General features: G+C 33.8%; 1 protein-coding gene across 1 annotated transcript in view; it reads left to right on the plus strand.

The window, feature by feature from the left end:
- Positions 1-13729, plus strand: part of RADX (RPA1 related single stranded DNA binding protein, X-linked) — a 73356-nt gene that overhangs the window by 11438 nt on the left and 48189 nt on the right. The window contains exons 2-6 of the mRNA XM_032757412.2: positions 3031-3173; positions 5475-5667; positions 13096-13204; positions 13406-13497; positions 13604-13726. Of these exons, the coding sequence (XP_032613303.1) occupies positions 3031-3173; positions 5475-5667; positions 13096-13204; positions 13406-13497; positions 13604-13726 (660 nt within the window). The remainder of the gene's footprint in view (positions 1-3030; positions 3174-5474; positions 5668-13095; positions 13205-13405; positions 13498-13603; positions 13727-13729) is intronic.

Below are 13729 nucleotides of genomic sequence, written 5' to 3' on the forward strand. Positions count from 1 at the left end.
TTTGGAAGCCATCATTCATAAACTTTTTTCATTTTATTCCATGGGTAAGGACCTAGTTTGGTTTTCTGTTGCTTCTTATGGCAATAGTGGTAATTCATATTTTTCTAAGAAATTATCTATTTCAATGATCTTTTCAAATTTATTGATATAAAGTCATACATAATAATCTTTTAACAATTTTTATTTGTGTGTATAGTTGTTTACATTCTGAGTATTACATTTTTGTTTTCTTTTTCATGATTAGACTTGCCAAAGATTTACCTTTTTATTAATTTTTCCAGAGAATTGAATTTATCAATTCTATTTTTTATTGTGGTGTAGTGTTTTCTGATTCATTATTTTTAGCTTTAATTTTTATTCCTCCTGCATTCCTTAGATTTATTCTTCTGCTATGATTTTTACGGTATGGTCCAGGGACCTCTAGTGGTGCCCCAAGACATTTTCAGAGGATTCACGAGGTCAAAGCTATTTTCACAATACTAAGGCTTTACTTACCTTTTTTCACTCTTATGCTCTCACAAGTGTACAGTGTAGTTTTCCAGGGGCTAAATGACATGTGACATAAAAGCAAACTGAATATCAAAGGAGATATGAATATCCACCTGTCATTTATTAAGCTAGATACTAATAAGATTTGCAGAAATGCAAAACAATGCCACGCTTCTCACTACATTATTTTTTGGTTTTGGAAAATATAGTCATTTTTCAAAAAAATATGTTATTTATAATTATACATATTAGTTTATTATTGTTATTTTTAATGAGTTGATCATTTAAAAAATTCTTAGTCTACTTTATAGTACAGTAAAAAGCTCTTCAGAATGGGCACGGTGGCTCATGCTTGTAATCTCAGCACTTTGGGAGGCTGAGGCAGGCAGATCACTTGAGGTCGGGAGTTGGAGACCAGCCTGGCCAACATGGTGAAACCCCATCTCTACTAAAAAATACAAAAGTTAGCCGGACATTGTGGTGCATGCTTGTAGTCCCAGCTACTCAGGAGGCTGAGGCAGGAGAATCGCTTGAACCTGGGAGGTGGAGGTTGCAGTGAGCCGAGATCACACCACAGCACTCCAGCCTGAGCAACAGAGTGAGACTCCATCTCAACAAAAGAAAAAAAAATAGCTATTCAAGATCTTCAATAATTTTTAAGAATGTATAGGGATCCTGAGACCAAAACATTTTGAGAATCACTGTTCTATTGCATATTGAATAACCAGTTTATTTTCATTATTTCTTTTTTGATAATGAACACATTTATTACTATGAATTTACACAAATTCTTCATTGTCTGTAAAGGGCCTCTAATTCTTTTTTAGATTTGAGAGATAAAATGTGTATTCCATGAAGTTTGTGAGTTAAAAACCCAAACTGGGAAAAATGTTAACCAGAAAGGTGTCTGATTACAGCTAACTCTCTGGACCTAATTATAACAGAAACAGAGGCTCTTAGAACTCTGGTTTTACAAAACTATGTAGCTCTTGAATTTATTCCAGACAATAAAGGAGCTATATGTGCCTTTATTGATCAAGAATGTTCCATGTACATCCCAGACAATTCAAAGCTGATCTGAAATTCATCTGACATTAAAATGAAATCACTTAATTATATCAGATCAAATGTTAGGACCTGTGATCCTGGGATAGTAATCTATTGGGAGAATCTGGAAGGAAAATTACAGGGTATCCTAATACTAAAAATTGTGTGTGTGTTTTATAGTATAGACATAATTATATAATACCACTTAATCCCTTATTAAAAAGAAATTACAAGTGTGACTTTTATGTCAAAAATGTTGACTAGATAAAACATTATTTGAACAAAGCTAGAAATGAAGGGAGCCTTAGCAAAAGAAATACTGGTACTAATGCAAATTCAAGTCTTAATAGTTGGAACTATGGGCTGTGAGAGAGAAAAATGTGGAGACAATTGCAGGTGGAACCTCTCTTAATCCAAGGAAGAATACATCAGTATTACAAATTAATTCTTTAAGTTGATGAATAGCTTTTTAGCAGTTTTTGAACCTGCCAGCAAGCTTGCAGATAAAAACGTTTCTAAGTAAATTATATGGCATATGAGAAGATAGTAAGTGCAATGTAGAAAAATAAAGTGGAATGGAGGATAAGTAAAGGGGTCAGTTTTTAATAGGTTGGTTAGGGACAATATCACTGAGAAGGTGATATTTGAGCAAAACTTGAAGAGAGGAGGGAGAAAGTCACTTGGATATCTCAAGGGAAGACAGCAATTGCAAAGGTCCTGATACAGGGCCATGTCTGTCATGTTTGGGGGAGATAGAATTTATACATGTGAAACTGAGGTGAAGGCAATACAAAAATGTGTAATAAAACAATTCTATGATTTTTTTTTTTTTTTGAGACAGGCTCTCAATTGCTCAGGCTGGAATGCAGTGGTGTGATCATGGTTCACTGCAGCCTGGCTGTAGTGAACTCAGCTGCCTGGGCTCAGGTGATCCTCCCACTTCAGCCTCTTGAGTAGCTGGAGCCATAGGCACGTGCCACCACGCCCAGCTCCTCGGCACAAGCAAGCTGCTGGTCTTGCCCTCCTGAAGTGCTGAGATTATAGGCATTGGCCACTGCACCTAGCCCATTTCTGTAAATTAAATATGTAAGTGCTTAGTAATGGGAAAAATATTCCATGACACTGAGGTTTTTTGTTTTTTGTTTTTTTCACAAAATGTCTTAAGGGAGGTGAGTTTAGATCCAGGTTTTCCAGGAAGTTATTAAATGGTTTGGTAAGATGGAGGGTATTCTAGGTGGGACAACATGTTGGTTAATATAGGTGTTTACCTATGTTCCAGGCACATAGTAAGCCCTATATATATTTCAGCTGTTAATATTAGGGATCAAATGTAGTTTATGTGGGAGAGGTATATAGACTTAGCTGGCAAGGTTTAGCTGGCAAGAAGGAGTCACTTTAGGTATGATCAAGCTACTATTTTTAACCATTAAAATAGATCTTTGAAGTTACCATTACATGTTAAACAGGATTTCTTTCCTCTTTTTTATATTCTAGATACCAAAATAATTTCCCTTTCTCACCTTGAAATGACCTGGACTAACAGAAGAAATTTTCCTGCTTTGCTTGTGAGGATCTTACATAAATCAAAACTACGATACTATGGGAAACCTGATAAAAAGATGATTGAACCATATCAGGTACAAGTAATAAGATATCACATGTTAATTTAAAAGTTATAAATTATAACTTACACACCTCATTCCATAGTATGATAACCTGTTCGTTTAAATAGCATTTCATAAGTTCAATGTAATAATTTTTAAATGTACATAAATGTATATTATAAAGTATTTTTCTGCATAATTTATGGTACAAAAAGAAATTATTTCTGTATTGGTGCCCTTTATTTCCCTGATCCAGGTGGTCTCCTTCTCACCTTTTTATTTTCCTTCAACCTTTTCTTCTCACCTATGCTTTCTGCGCCAACATATAAACATACTCTAGTCTCCCATTTAAAAAAAGAAAAGAAAATAATCTCCCTTGGCCTTATGACTCTTCTATTCCCTATCTTTCTCTTCAGGTAAGCTTCTTGAAGAAGTAGTCTACACTAGGTGTTTTTACTTTCTTGCCTCCCATTTCTCAACACAATTAGCTTGGCTTTTTTCCTTAGCTTATCATTCACTAGTAACTCTAATTGTCAAATCTGTGTGATACTTCTCTATTGTCTTGACTCTCTGTGCCGTATAATGCTCATGAGCTCTACTTTCTTGATATGTTTGTGTTCTATTTTTTCTTACTTAATATTATATTGTATTTTTCCATGATATCAAGAACTACTTTAGATGTTTCATTAAACTTTTATTATAAAAGTTATACATGCTTATTGTAGGGAATTTGGAAAATGTAGAAAGCTGTTTGAAGATCTTACCACTCAGAGAGAGCCACTGTTAACATGGTGTGTTTTATTCCCTTTCTTGTGTATGTGTAAATCACATATATACACATATACAAGCATATCATATATATATATACACATACACATATCTATGATATTTAATCATATATATCACATATATGTGCATATGTATATGTATTACATATTTCATGTGAACGTGTATATCATATATCACATTAAATTATTTTACAAAATGGGAACCATATTGTGCATATAATTTTGTATCATTTAACATTTTCTTAAATATTTTCTCATATCACTAAAAATTCTTCATCCATAATACTTCACAGTTATATATTTTTAGCACATTATATCATAAATTATTCAGTCATTCCCCGATAGTTTTTTGCCTTCTCATTGTTGCAATACTTTCCTCCCTGATTTTTTAACTCCGCTTATTTGTTGCCTTCCTACCTCTTTGTGTCTCCATCATTTCACCCTTGCTTGCCTCTCCAGTCTCGTCTCTTCCTGAGCTCCCTATGCCTCATACTAACCAAATTGCCCTAGCTGGAATTTTCTAACAGTAACCAATTGTTTTCTACCTTTCATACCTCTGCTCATGTTGTTTCTTCTGCCTAGAATCCTCTTCCTCTCACTTCTCATCAGACTGGCAAAGCCATCTTTAAGATTCAGTTCAGTGCTTACCTCTGATTTAAGTCTTTCCACGTATACCCATATGCCTAGTCACTGGGAGAATCAACTACATGCTACCCAGGACCCCACTATATGCCCTTACATAGGTCTATCAGAGCATGCATAACCCAGTTACACATACCTGTTAATAGATTTGCTAATCTTACTCTACTGTGCGCTCCCTGACTGTAGGGAAGAAGTATCTAATAGTGCTTAAGAGTGCATGCCCTGTAGTCATATGAACTAAATTCAAGTTTCAGCTCTGTTTACCATTTCTTACCTTTATGATGTAGGGAAAATTATTTATCCTTTTAAAGCCTCAGTTTACTCATCTGTAAAATATGGATACTAACTGTACTTACCTTACAGGATTGATGTGAGGATTGAATTAGTAAAGGATTTACCTATGTTCCAGGCACATAGCAAGTCCTATATATATTTTAGCTATTATTATTAGGGACAATGTTTGATTCATCTCTGCATTCCAGGGCCTAACATAATGTCTGGAATATGGATTCAGTAAATGTTTAATGAATAAAGGAACGAATTACCCAAAATGTATATTCTTCATTTAGAGAAAGGGTCTGAGAATATAACATCATTATTTAAGAAGAAATTAAGAATCAGAAAACACTTTACAGACTGCCTTTTAGGCAGAACTGAAGTTGTCTGTCACTGTATTTTAATACTGAGAAAAACTCCAAATACTTTCCACCTCAATAGATTTCTCTATCTCTAATCTTTAGATGATCAATATTAGCAGAATTGACAACTGAATCATTATTAGTAAATAATTAAAATTTAAATGTTATTTTCCATCACTCTAAATGATCACAAATAATATGCTATATATTATCTGTATAGATAAAAGTGACAAATATGTATGTGCTTTTACTCATTTTCTTTCTAGACCTTTTTGGAAGTTGCTGACAGTTCAGGCACAGTGTCAGTGATTATGTGGAATGCCCTGTGTCCTGAGTGGTATAAAAGTTTGCGGGTTGGTTTAGTTCTTCTGCTTCAAGACTATTCTGTTAAAAAGAGTTATCCATTCAGAATACAGCCTGTCCCTGTGGATCCACAGATCAAACTAATTTCTACAATGGGTTAAGTATTCAATGAATTTGTTGTCTTATCGCTGTTTTGTTTATATAAATTTGCAATGTACCATATTAGGAAAAAAGACCATAAAAATTACTGAAGCTGTTAGAACCTATGAAACCTTTAAATTTATTTGTCCATAAAATTTTCAAGCAATCACATAACCTAATAAATATACCTATTTATTATTTTATTTATTAAGAAAAATTATCTGAGACATTTATTGTTGATTGAAGAATGAGCTCCACTTGGGTTGTACTTATTTTGTTTTATTTTATTTTTGGTCATATAATATTAAGTTAATAACGTATATATTTTGCACTTACTAGTAGGTGCTGTCTGAAAAGAACTTCTGTTAACTTTTTGAAATAATTTCAGACTTACATAAAAGTTGAAAGAATGGTATAAAGAACTCCCATATACCCTTTATGCATATTCAACAATTACTAGCATTTACCTTTGCTTTATCATTATATATCTCTCTTCATACATATACATATCTTTACACATACACACACATACACACATATGTATGTATATATATTCTTTGTGATCCAGTAAGAGAAAGTGGCAGCCATCATACATACCCCTTTAAGCCTAAACACTTCATTAGTATTTCAGCATATATTTTCTAATAACAAGAGCATTCTATTACATAATCTGAGTACAATTATCAAAATCAGGAAATTTAAAATTGATACAATACTAATACCTAACCTGTAGTCAGTATTCAAATTTTGCCAATTGCTACAATCTTGAAAGGGCTTTTCCTAATTAGTATTGATATATTGACATCACAAATATTTTTGGACCATTAAAATTAATATATTAAATAATTGTTTTTAGATATGACCGTGATTTTTTCACTTTCATTTGCAAGAATTGTAGATTACATTGCTTAAGTTTAAATATTGTTTTTGGTTTCTAATACCTTTATTCTGGACCTGAATTTCTGTGTATTCTAAATTCCCCAGCTAATCCATTAAGCTTAATTACTTAGAGAATATTCAGATAAAGGTAGCAGTTGTTCATTGTTTTCTTAAACTTGTGTTTATTTGCAAAAACCTTATATGATTATTTATTAAAATCTTAAGCATTTTGCAGACATTGGTCAGATCTTGCTAGATGAAGAAGTTATTACCTAGGTAGTCTGGTACACACAGCCTATTACCTCATTAGTTTTTGCTATAGAAAGGTGAGGAACTAAACTGATAGAGATATTGTGACTTACTAAGAAAACACAATAAAAGTTGGCAAGAGGACGCTGATTTACAGCATGCTACCTCTGCTATATAGAATTATAGGACCAGATTTTCATAATGGAAACTTTCTAAGGTATGAGAAATTATTTATGTTTTCACGTAAGTAACTGCAGATACAGAAATTATTTTTATAAATGATAGCCTTGGTGATAATATATTTAAAATGTACCTTTTGGTCTTTAAAACAGTTTTGCTTCTTATTAATGTTAGCCTTGGTGATAATATATTTAAAATGTACCTTTTGGTCTTTAAAACAGTTTTACTTCTTATTAATGTTAGCAGCAGTCTCTATTTTCTTCCTTATATTTTTGATAAGTAACAGGACTTTTGCCCTCTTTTTTTAGGAAGCAATAGACTATTTCTGTAAAGCGCCAAGTAGTAAATATTTTAGGCTTTGCAGGCCATATGGTCTCTGTTTCAGCTTCTCAGCTCTGCCTTTGTAGACTGAAGGCAGCCATATGTATGTAAAGGAATGGATATGGCAATATTCCAATAAATATTTATTTACAAAAACTTGCAGCCATCTGCAGCCTGTAGTTTGCCTAGCCTACATGTGTAAGTAGATTACAACTCTGGCTGTATATTGAAATCACTTGGGGAGCTTTAAAGAGCCACTGGTGCCCCACCCTCAGAGATTCTGATTTAATTACTCTGAGAATGGGACCAAGGCATTGCTATGGGTTTAAATCTCCTCAGCTGATCCCAAAGGTACAGTCAAGGTTGGGAACTATGGCTTTATGACCTTTAAAAATTACCTGCATGAAACTGACTAATGATCTTTTTATCCTAGTATTTTCTTTATTTTTAATTGACAAATAGTAATAAAATATATTTATGGGGTCTAGTGTGATGTTTTGATCTGTGTATATACATTGTAGAAAGACTCAATCAACATATCCATCACCTTACCAAATTATCACTTTTTTGTGGTAAGAACATTAAAAATCTATTAGCAATTTTGAAATATATAATACATTATTATTAACTGTAGTCACCATCCAATGCGATAGATCCCTAAGACATTTCTGCAATCTGACTGAAATTTTGTAGCCTTTGATCAACATCTCGCTTTTCCCTATGCCTCCCCACTCACTCCCCAGCCTCTGGTAACCATCTTTCTACTCTCTGTTTCTATGAGATTGACTTTTTTAGATTCTTGAAGAACATTATGCTAATTGAAATAAGCCAGGCACAGAAAGACAAATACTGTAAGATCTAACTCATAAGTGGAATCTACAAAGCTGATCCCAAAGAAACAGAGTAGAAAGGTGACTATCTTTTTTATTGTTTTTATTTATTTATTTATTTAATTTTTGAGACAGAGCCTCACTTTGTCACCCAGGCTGGAGTGCAGTTGTGCAATCTCGGCTCACTGCAACCTCCACCTCCTGGGTTCCAGCGATTCTCCTGCCTCAGCCTCTCAGGTAGCTGGGATTACAGGCACACGCCATCAAGCCCAGCTAATTTTTGTTTTTTTTTTAGTAGAGATGGGGTTTCACCATTTTGGCCAGGCTGGACTCGAACTCCTGACCTCAAGTGATCTACCTGCCTCGGCCTCTCAAAATGCTAGGATTACATGTATGAGCCACCGCACCCGGCCGGAAGGTGATTAATTATCTTTTAAAGAGAAAAAAAGGCAGTTCTGTAGATCGTGTTAGACACAGGAGATGCAAAAGTAAGTAATATACAGTTCTACTCTTAAAAATTAGTCTCATGGGGTGACAGCTATGTAAGATAAACAAATTACAGTAAAATGAAAGACTAACGACACTAAACCATATTAAAAATGTAATAGACAAAAAGGATAAGGAAATCAATAAAAATGTAATTGAAGAAAGAATGGACAGTAAAGTAGGAGAATGTGTTGCATGGGAGAAAGTGTTAAGCAGAGATTAGGAAAAATATCAGTGTAGTTTAAATGTTCTGAGCATTATAAATGAGAAACAGTATATAGTGGGAGGAGAGTTGGTCAGTAAAGGAATAAGGATTTGTGGTACCATCACTGCCTTCTAGGTGTTCATGTTGGAAGAAAAACTACTGGGGTCATTTATCTTGGTTTATTTTTCATATTTCCACACATAGTTCCAAGTTAGAAGAACTAAGATGTGATTTTTTTTTTTTTTTTTTTTTTTTTTGTGACGGAGTCTTGCTATGTCACCCAGGCTGGAGTGGTGTGGTGCAATCTCAGCTCACTTCAACCTTCACCTCCTGGGTTCGAATTATTCTCCTGTCCGAGTAGCTGGGATTACAGGCGCCCACCACCACGCCAGGCTACTTTTTGTATTTTTAGTAGAGACAGGGTTTTGCCATATTGGCCGGACTGGTTTTGAACTCCTGACCTCAAGTGATCCACCCGCCTCGGTCTCCCAAAGTGCTGGTAAAACAGGCGTGAGCCACCGCGCCTGGCCAATGTAATTTTTTTAAAAGACTGAATAAATGGAAATCTATAAAGATGGAAATTCTATTGCAAAACAAAGGATATATTATTTGTTGGATGTGTATGGCTTTGTATATTGAATTTTGTACATTATTCTGTATACCTTTTACAAAATAGTACATAGCTGGCATACACAAATAATACACCCTTTAAAATCTTGAGATTTTCAGACGGTATTACATAATGCATATTGATTGGATGATAGCAACAAGAATTTTTTATTCTGGCGGGCAGGGGCTATTTCTTTAATTAGGAACCCTAGCATTTTAGAGCCGGAAGGGACCTTGAATATAATTGATACTATGACAATGAAAGTACTTTGGAATATGCAAACTATGATGCAAGGTAATATTATGTAATACAAACTTTGCTTGCTTATATATGAATAGACTGAAACTCATAAAGGTAAAGTGAATATTTCCTTTCACATGACTAGTAATAGGCAGAAATAGAAATAAAATATCTTCATCCTGGTTTAAGCCTTGTTTGCTACACAGAAAGTTCTTAGAAAAATGTAACTAACCAAGAAGAAAAAAGCCCAAATAGCTTTATAACTATTAAAGGAATTGAATCAGAGGTTTAAATTTTTCCCACAAAGAAAATACCAGGCATACATCATATTATAGCGAAATTCTACCAAACATTTAGGGAATATAGCATTCTAAACCTATTCCAGAGACTAGACTAGAAAGTATATTCTCAAACTCATTTTTTGCTGCCAATATAACCGTGATAATCAAAACCAAACAAGAATAGTATGAAGGAGAAAAATTATAGGTCAGCTTCAGCCACTAACATATAAACATATATATAGATATTCTGAATGGAATATTGGCAAACTGCATCATGTGTAAAAAAAAAAAAAAAAGTTCACATACTGTGACTAGGTTGCATTTTTCCTCAGCAATGCAAAATTTGTTTTACATATAAAAATCTGTGTCACCCACCATTTTTACAAATTAGATAATGAGCATTGTAATAGATACACAAAAAGCTTTTATTAAAATTTTACAACTATTCATTAATTTAAAAAAGAAAATAGCAAGAGAAGGAACCTTCCTTAAACTAAGTAAGGGGGCTGAGCATGGTGGCTCATGCCTGTAATTCCAGCACTTTGGGAGGCCAAGGCAGGAAGATCACTTGAAGCCAGGAGTTTGAGACCAGCCTGTGCAACATAGTAAGACCCTGTCTCTACAAATAAAAATAAACAATTAGCCAGTTGTGGTGGCATGCACCTGTAGTCCTAGCTACTCAGGAGGCTGAGGAGAGAGGATTGCTTGAGCCCAGGAGGTTGAGGCTTCAATGAGCCGTGATTGCACCACTGCATTCCAGCCTGGGCGACAGAGCAATACCAACAACAACAACAACAACAACAACAACAAAAACACCTAATAATGGGTATTTACAAAATCAAAACCAAACAGCAAACACAATTCTTAATGGGGAAAAGTTAGATACATTCCTTTATAAAATGGGGAAAATGGATGTCTCCTATTATTACTATTTCTATTTAGTGTTGTACTGGCTGTCCTAGCCAGCGTGAGAAGACAAAATGAATTAAAGGTATAAAGGTTTTAAAGAAAAATGCAAGACTCTTATTACTCACAAATTAAATTTTATACAGAGAAAAAATAACACAAAGTATTAAAAATAATAGGATTTATTAACCTTACCAAACTAATGCAGGAACAAAAAACCAAATACCACATGTTCTCACTTACAAATGGGAGCTAAATGATGAGAACACAAAGAGGGGAACAGCACACACTGTGGCCTACTTGAAAGTGGAGGGTGGGAGGAGGGAGAGGATCAGAAAAAACAACTATCGAGTACTAGGCTTAGTACCTGGGTGACAAAATAATCTGTACAACAAACCCCCGTGACATGAGTTTATCTATATAACAAACCTGCACATATGCCCCTGAACCTAAAATAAAAGTTTTTAGAAATAAAAATTAAAAATAATAAGATATTAGCAAAGCTACAAAAGAAGTCAACTGATTATGTATACTCCAATAATAAAGAGTTAGAAATTATAATTTGAAAACATCATTGACATTGTCAACAATAACTATAAGATGTCTAGAAATAAATGTAAGAGAAGATGTGTAAGACCTATGTGGAGATGATTATGACACATTATTGGAAGACATTAAGAAAGCCTTAAATAAATAAGTAGAGATAAATAAACTGGGTAAAGATTGTATTTGCCACTACATAATCAATGAAGAATTAATATCCAACATATAAACAACTCTTGCAAATTTTTAAAAGACAATTCAACAATTCAGTAGAACAATGGGCAAAAGACCAAGGCATTTCACAGAAGAGAATGCATATATGAACCATAAGTACATGAAATGTTGTTCAATATGATTAGTAATAAGGGAAGTACAAAATAGGATCACAACAAATTGCCATATCACTAGATTGGCCAAAAGCACTAAATTTGACCATGTGCAGTGGCTCACACCTGAGACCCAAGTGCTCTGGGAGGCTGATTCTGGAAGAAGCCTTGAGGCCAGGACAAGATCAGCCTGGGCAACATAACAAGACCCCCCATCTCTACCAAAAATTACAAAAATTAGCTGGACATGATGATTGTAGCTACTCAGGAGGCTAAGGCAGGAGGATTGCTTGAGCCCAGGAGTTCAAGGCTGCAGTGAGCCATGATTGTATGATTGTGCCACTACACTCCAGCCTGGGCAACAGAGTAAGACCCTGTCAAAAAAAAAAGAAAGAAGGAAAGAAAGAAGGGAGAAAGAAAGGAAGGGAGGGAGGGAGAGAGAGAGAGGGAGAAAGAAAGGAAAGAAAGAAGAAAGAAAAGAAAGAGAAAGAAAGAAAGAAAGAAAGAAAGAAAGAAAGAAAAAAAGTAAAGAAAAGAAAAAGAAAGAAAGGAAAGAAAGAAAAAGAAAAAAGAAAGAAAGAAAGAGAGAAAGAAAGAAAGAAAAGAAAGAAAGAAAGAAAGAAAAAGAAAGAAAGAAAGAAAGTTGACAATACCAAGGTTTGGAGAGGATGTGTATCAATGGGAATTTTTACACATTGCTGGTAGAAACACAAATAGGCTCGTCACTTAAAATGATTAGGGATTATGCTATAGAGCTGAACATTTACATATCATATAATCCAGCATTTCTGCACCTATATATAATACCTTAGAAAAACAGTTGCCTGTGTGCACAGGGAGACATATACAAAAATTTTTAAACAACTCTATGTATAATAGTAAAAACCTGGAAATAATCTAGATGTCCATCAACACAATAATGGATAAATAAATTTTAGTTAATAAATTATAGTATATTAACACACTGAAACATTATTCAGCTGTGGAAATGTCAAGAAAACTGCTACATGCAGCTACATGGATGAATTTTATTAATATAATGTTGAGTGAAAAAAGTAGTCATAAAATACAGAATATAATTTCACTCATATGAAGTTCAAAAACAAAGCCAAATAGGATTTTGTCTGGGCAAAGTGATAAAACCGTTTTCAAGTTAAAGAAATGATAGAACACAAAGTTCTCAAAGTGTGGTTAAACTTTTTAAACTGTGGTGGAGAGATAAGTGGATGTGATAATGGAGGTAGAAGAACACTGATAATAGTCTAGTTCTTGAGTTTAGTGGCGGGTTCAAAATGTTCAGTCTACTATTTTGCTTTTTAATATATATTCATGTATGTTCTTTGGTGTATATTAAATAGCATATTAAAGTAATATATTTGTTTTTCAGAAATCTGCCTGAATCTTCGGGATCCCCCAACAAATATAATTATCATTCCAGAAAAGCAGGTGAAACCAGAATGGAGACTGCCAAAGTTAAATCACCGATTTACCACAAGGTAAAATAGTTTCTTGTAAAATGTCTTAAATATTAATCTTCAGTCTTGGTTACTGAAAAACAATGCATTGTAATTTGCTCAAAATCTACCCAGAATTAGGCTATAGCAATTATGTAGATATACATTTTCAAAATAATAATTGTAGAATGCTTTTTCACTGTTTAAAAATAAAATATTAATTTAGTGATTTTACCTTTTTAGGTCAGAACTGGATGATATGCCAGAAAATTGCATCTGTGATGTTATTGGCCTTTTAGTTTTTGTAGGAAGGGTCCAGCGGTCAAAAAAGAAAGGTAAGCTTTTAAAATTGAAAATCATAAGAAGTATTTCAGTGAATAATTTTGTGTTCATATGTATATAACAGTTACCTTCATTTATTTTAATATTCTATCCATATAGAAAACCGTGAAGATTTTTGGTCATATCGCTGGATTCACATTGCTGACGGTACTTCAGAACAACCATTTATAGTGGAACTATTTTCAACATCGCAGCCAGAAATCTTTGAAAATATTTACCCAAGTA

Source organism: Hylobates moloch, unplaced genomic scaffold, assembly GCF_009828535.3.
Source record: "Hylobates moloch isolate HMO894 unplaced genomic scaffold, HMol_V3 SCAFFOLD_7, whole genome shotgun sequence".
In the NCBI taxonomy this organism is placed as follows: domain Eukaryota; kingdom Metazoa; phylum Chordata; class Mammalia; order Primates; family Hylobatidae; genus Hylobates; species Hylobates moloch.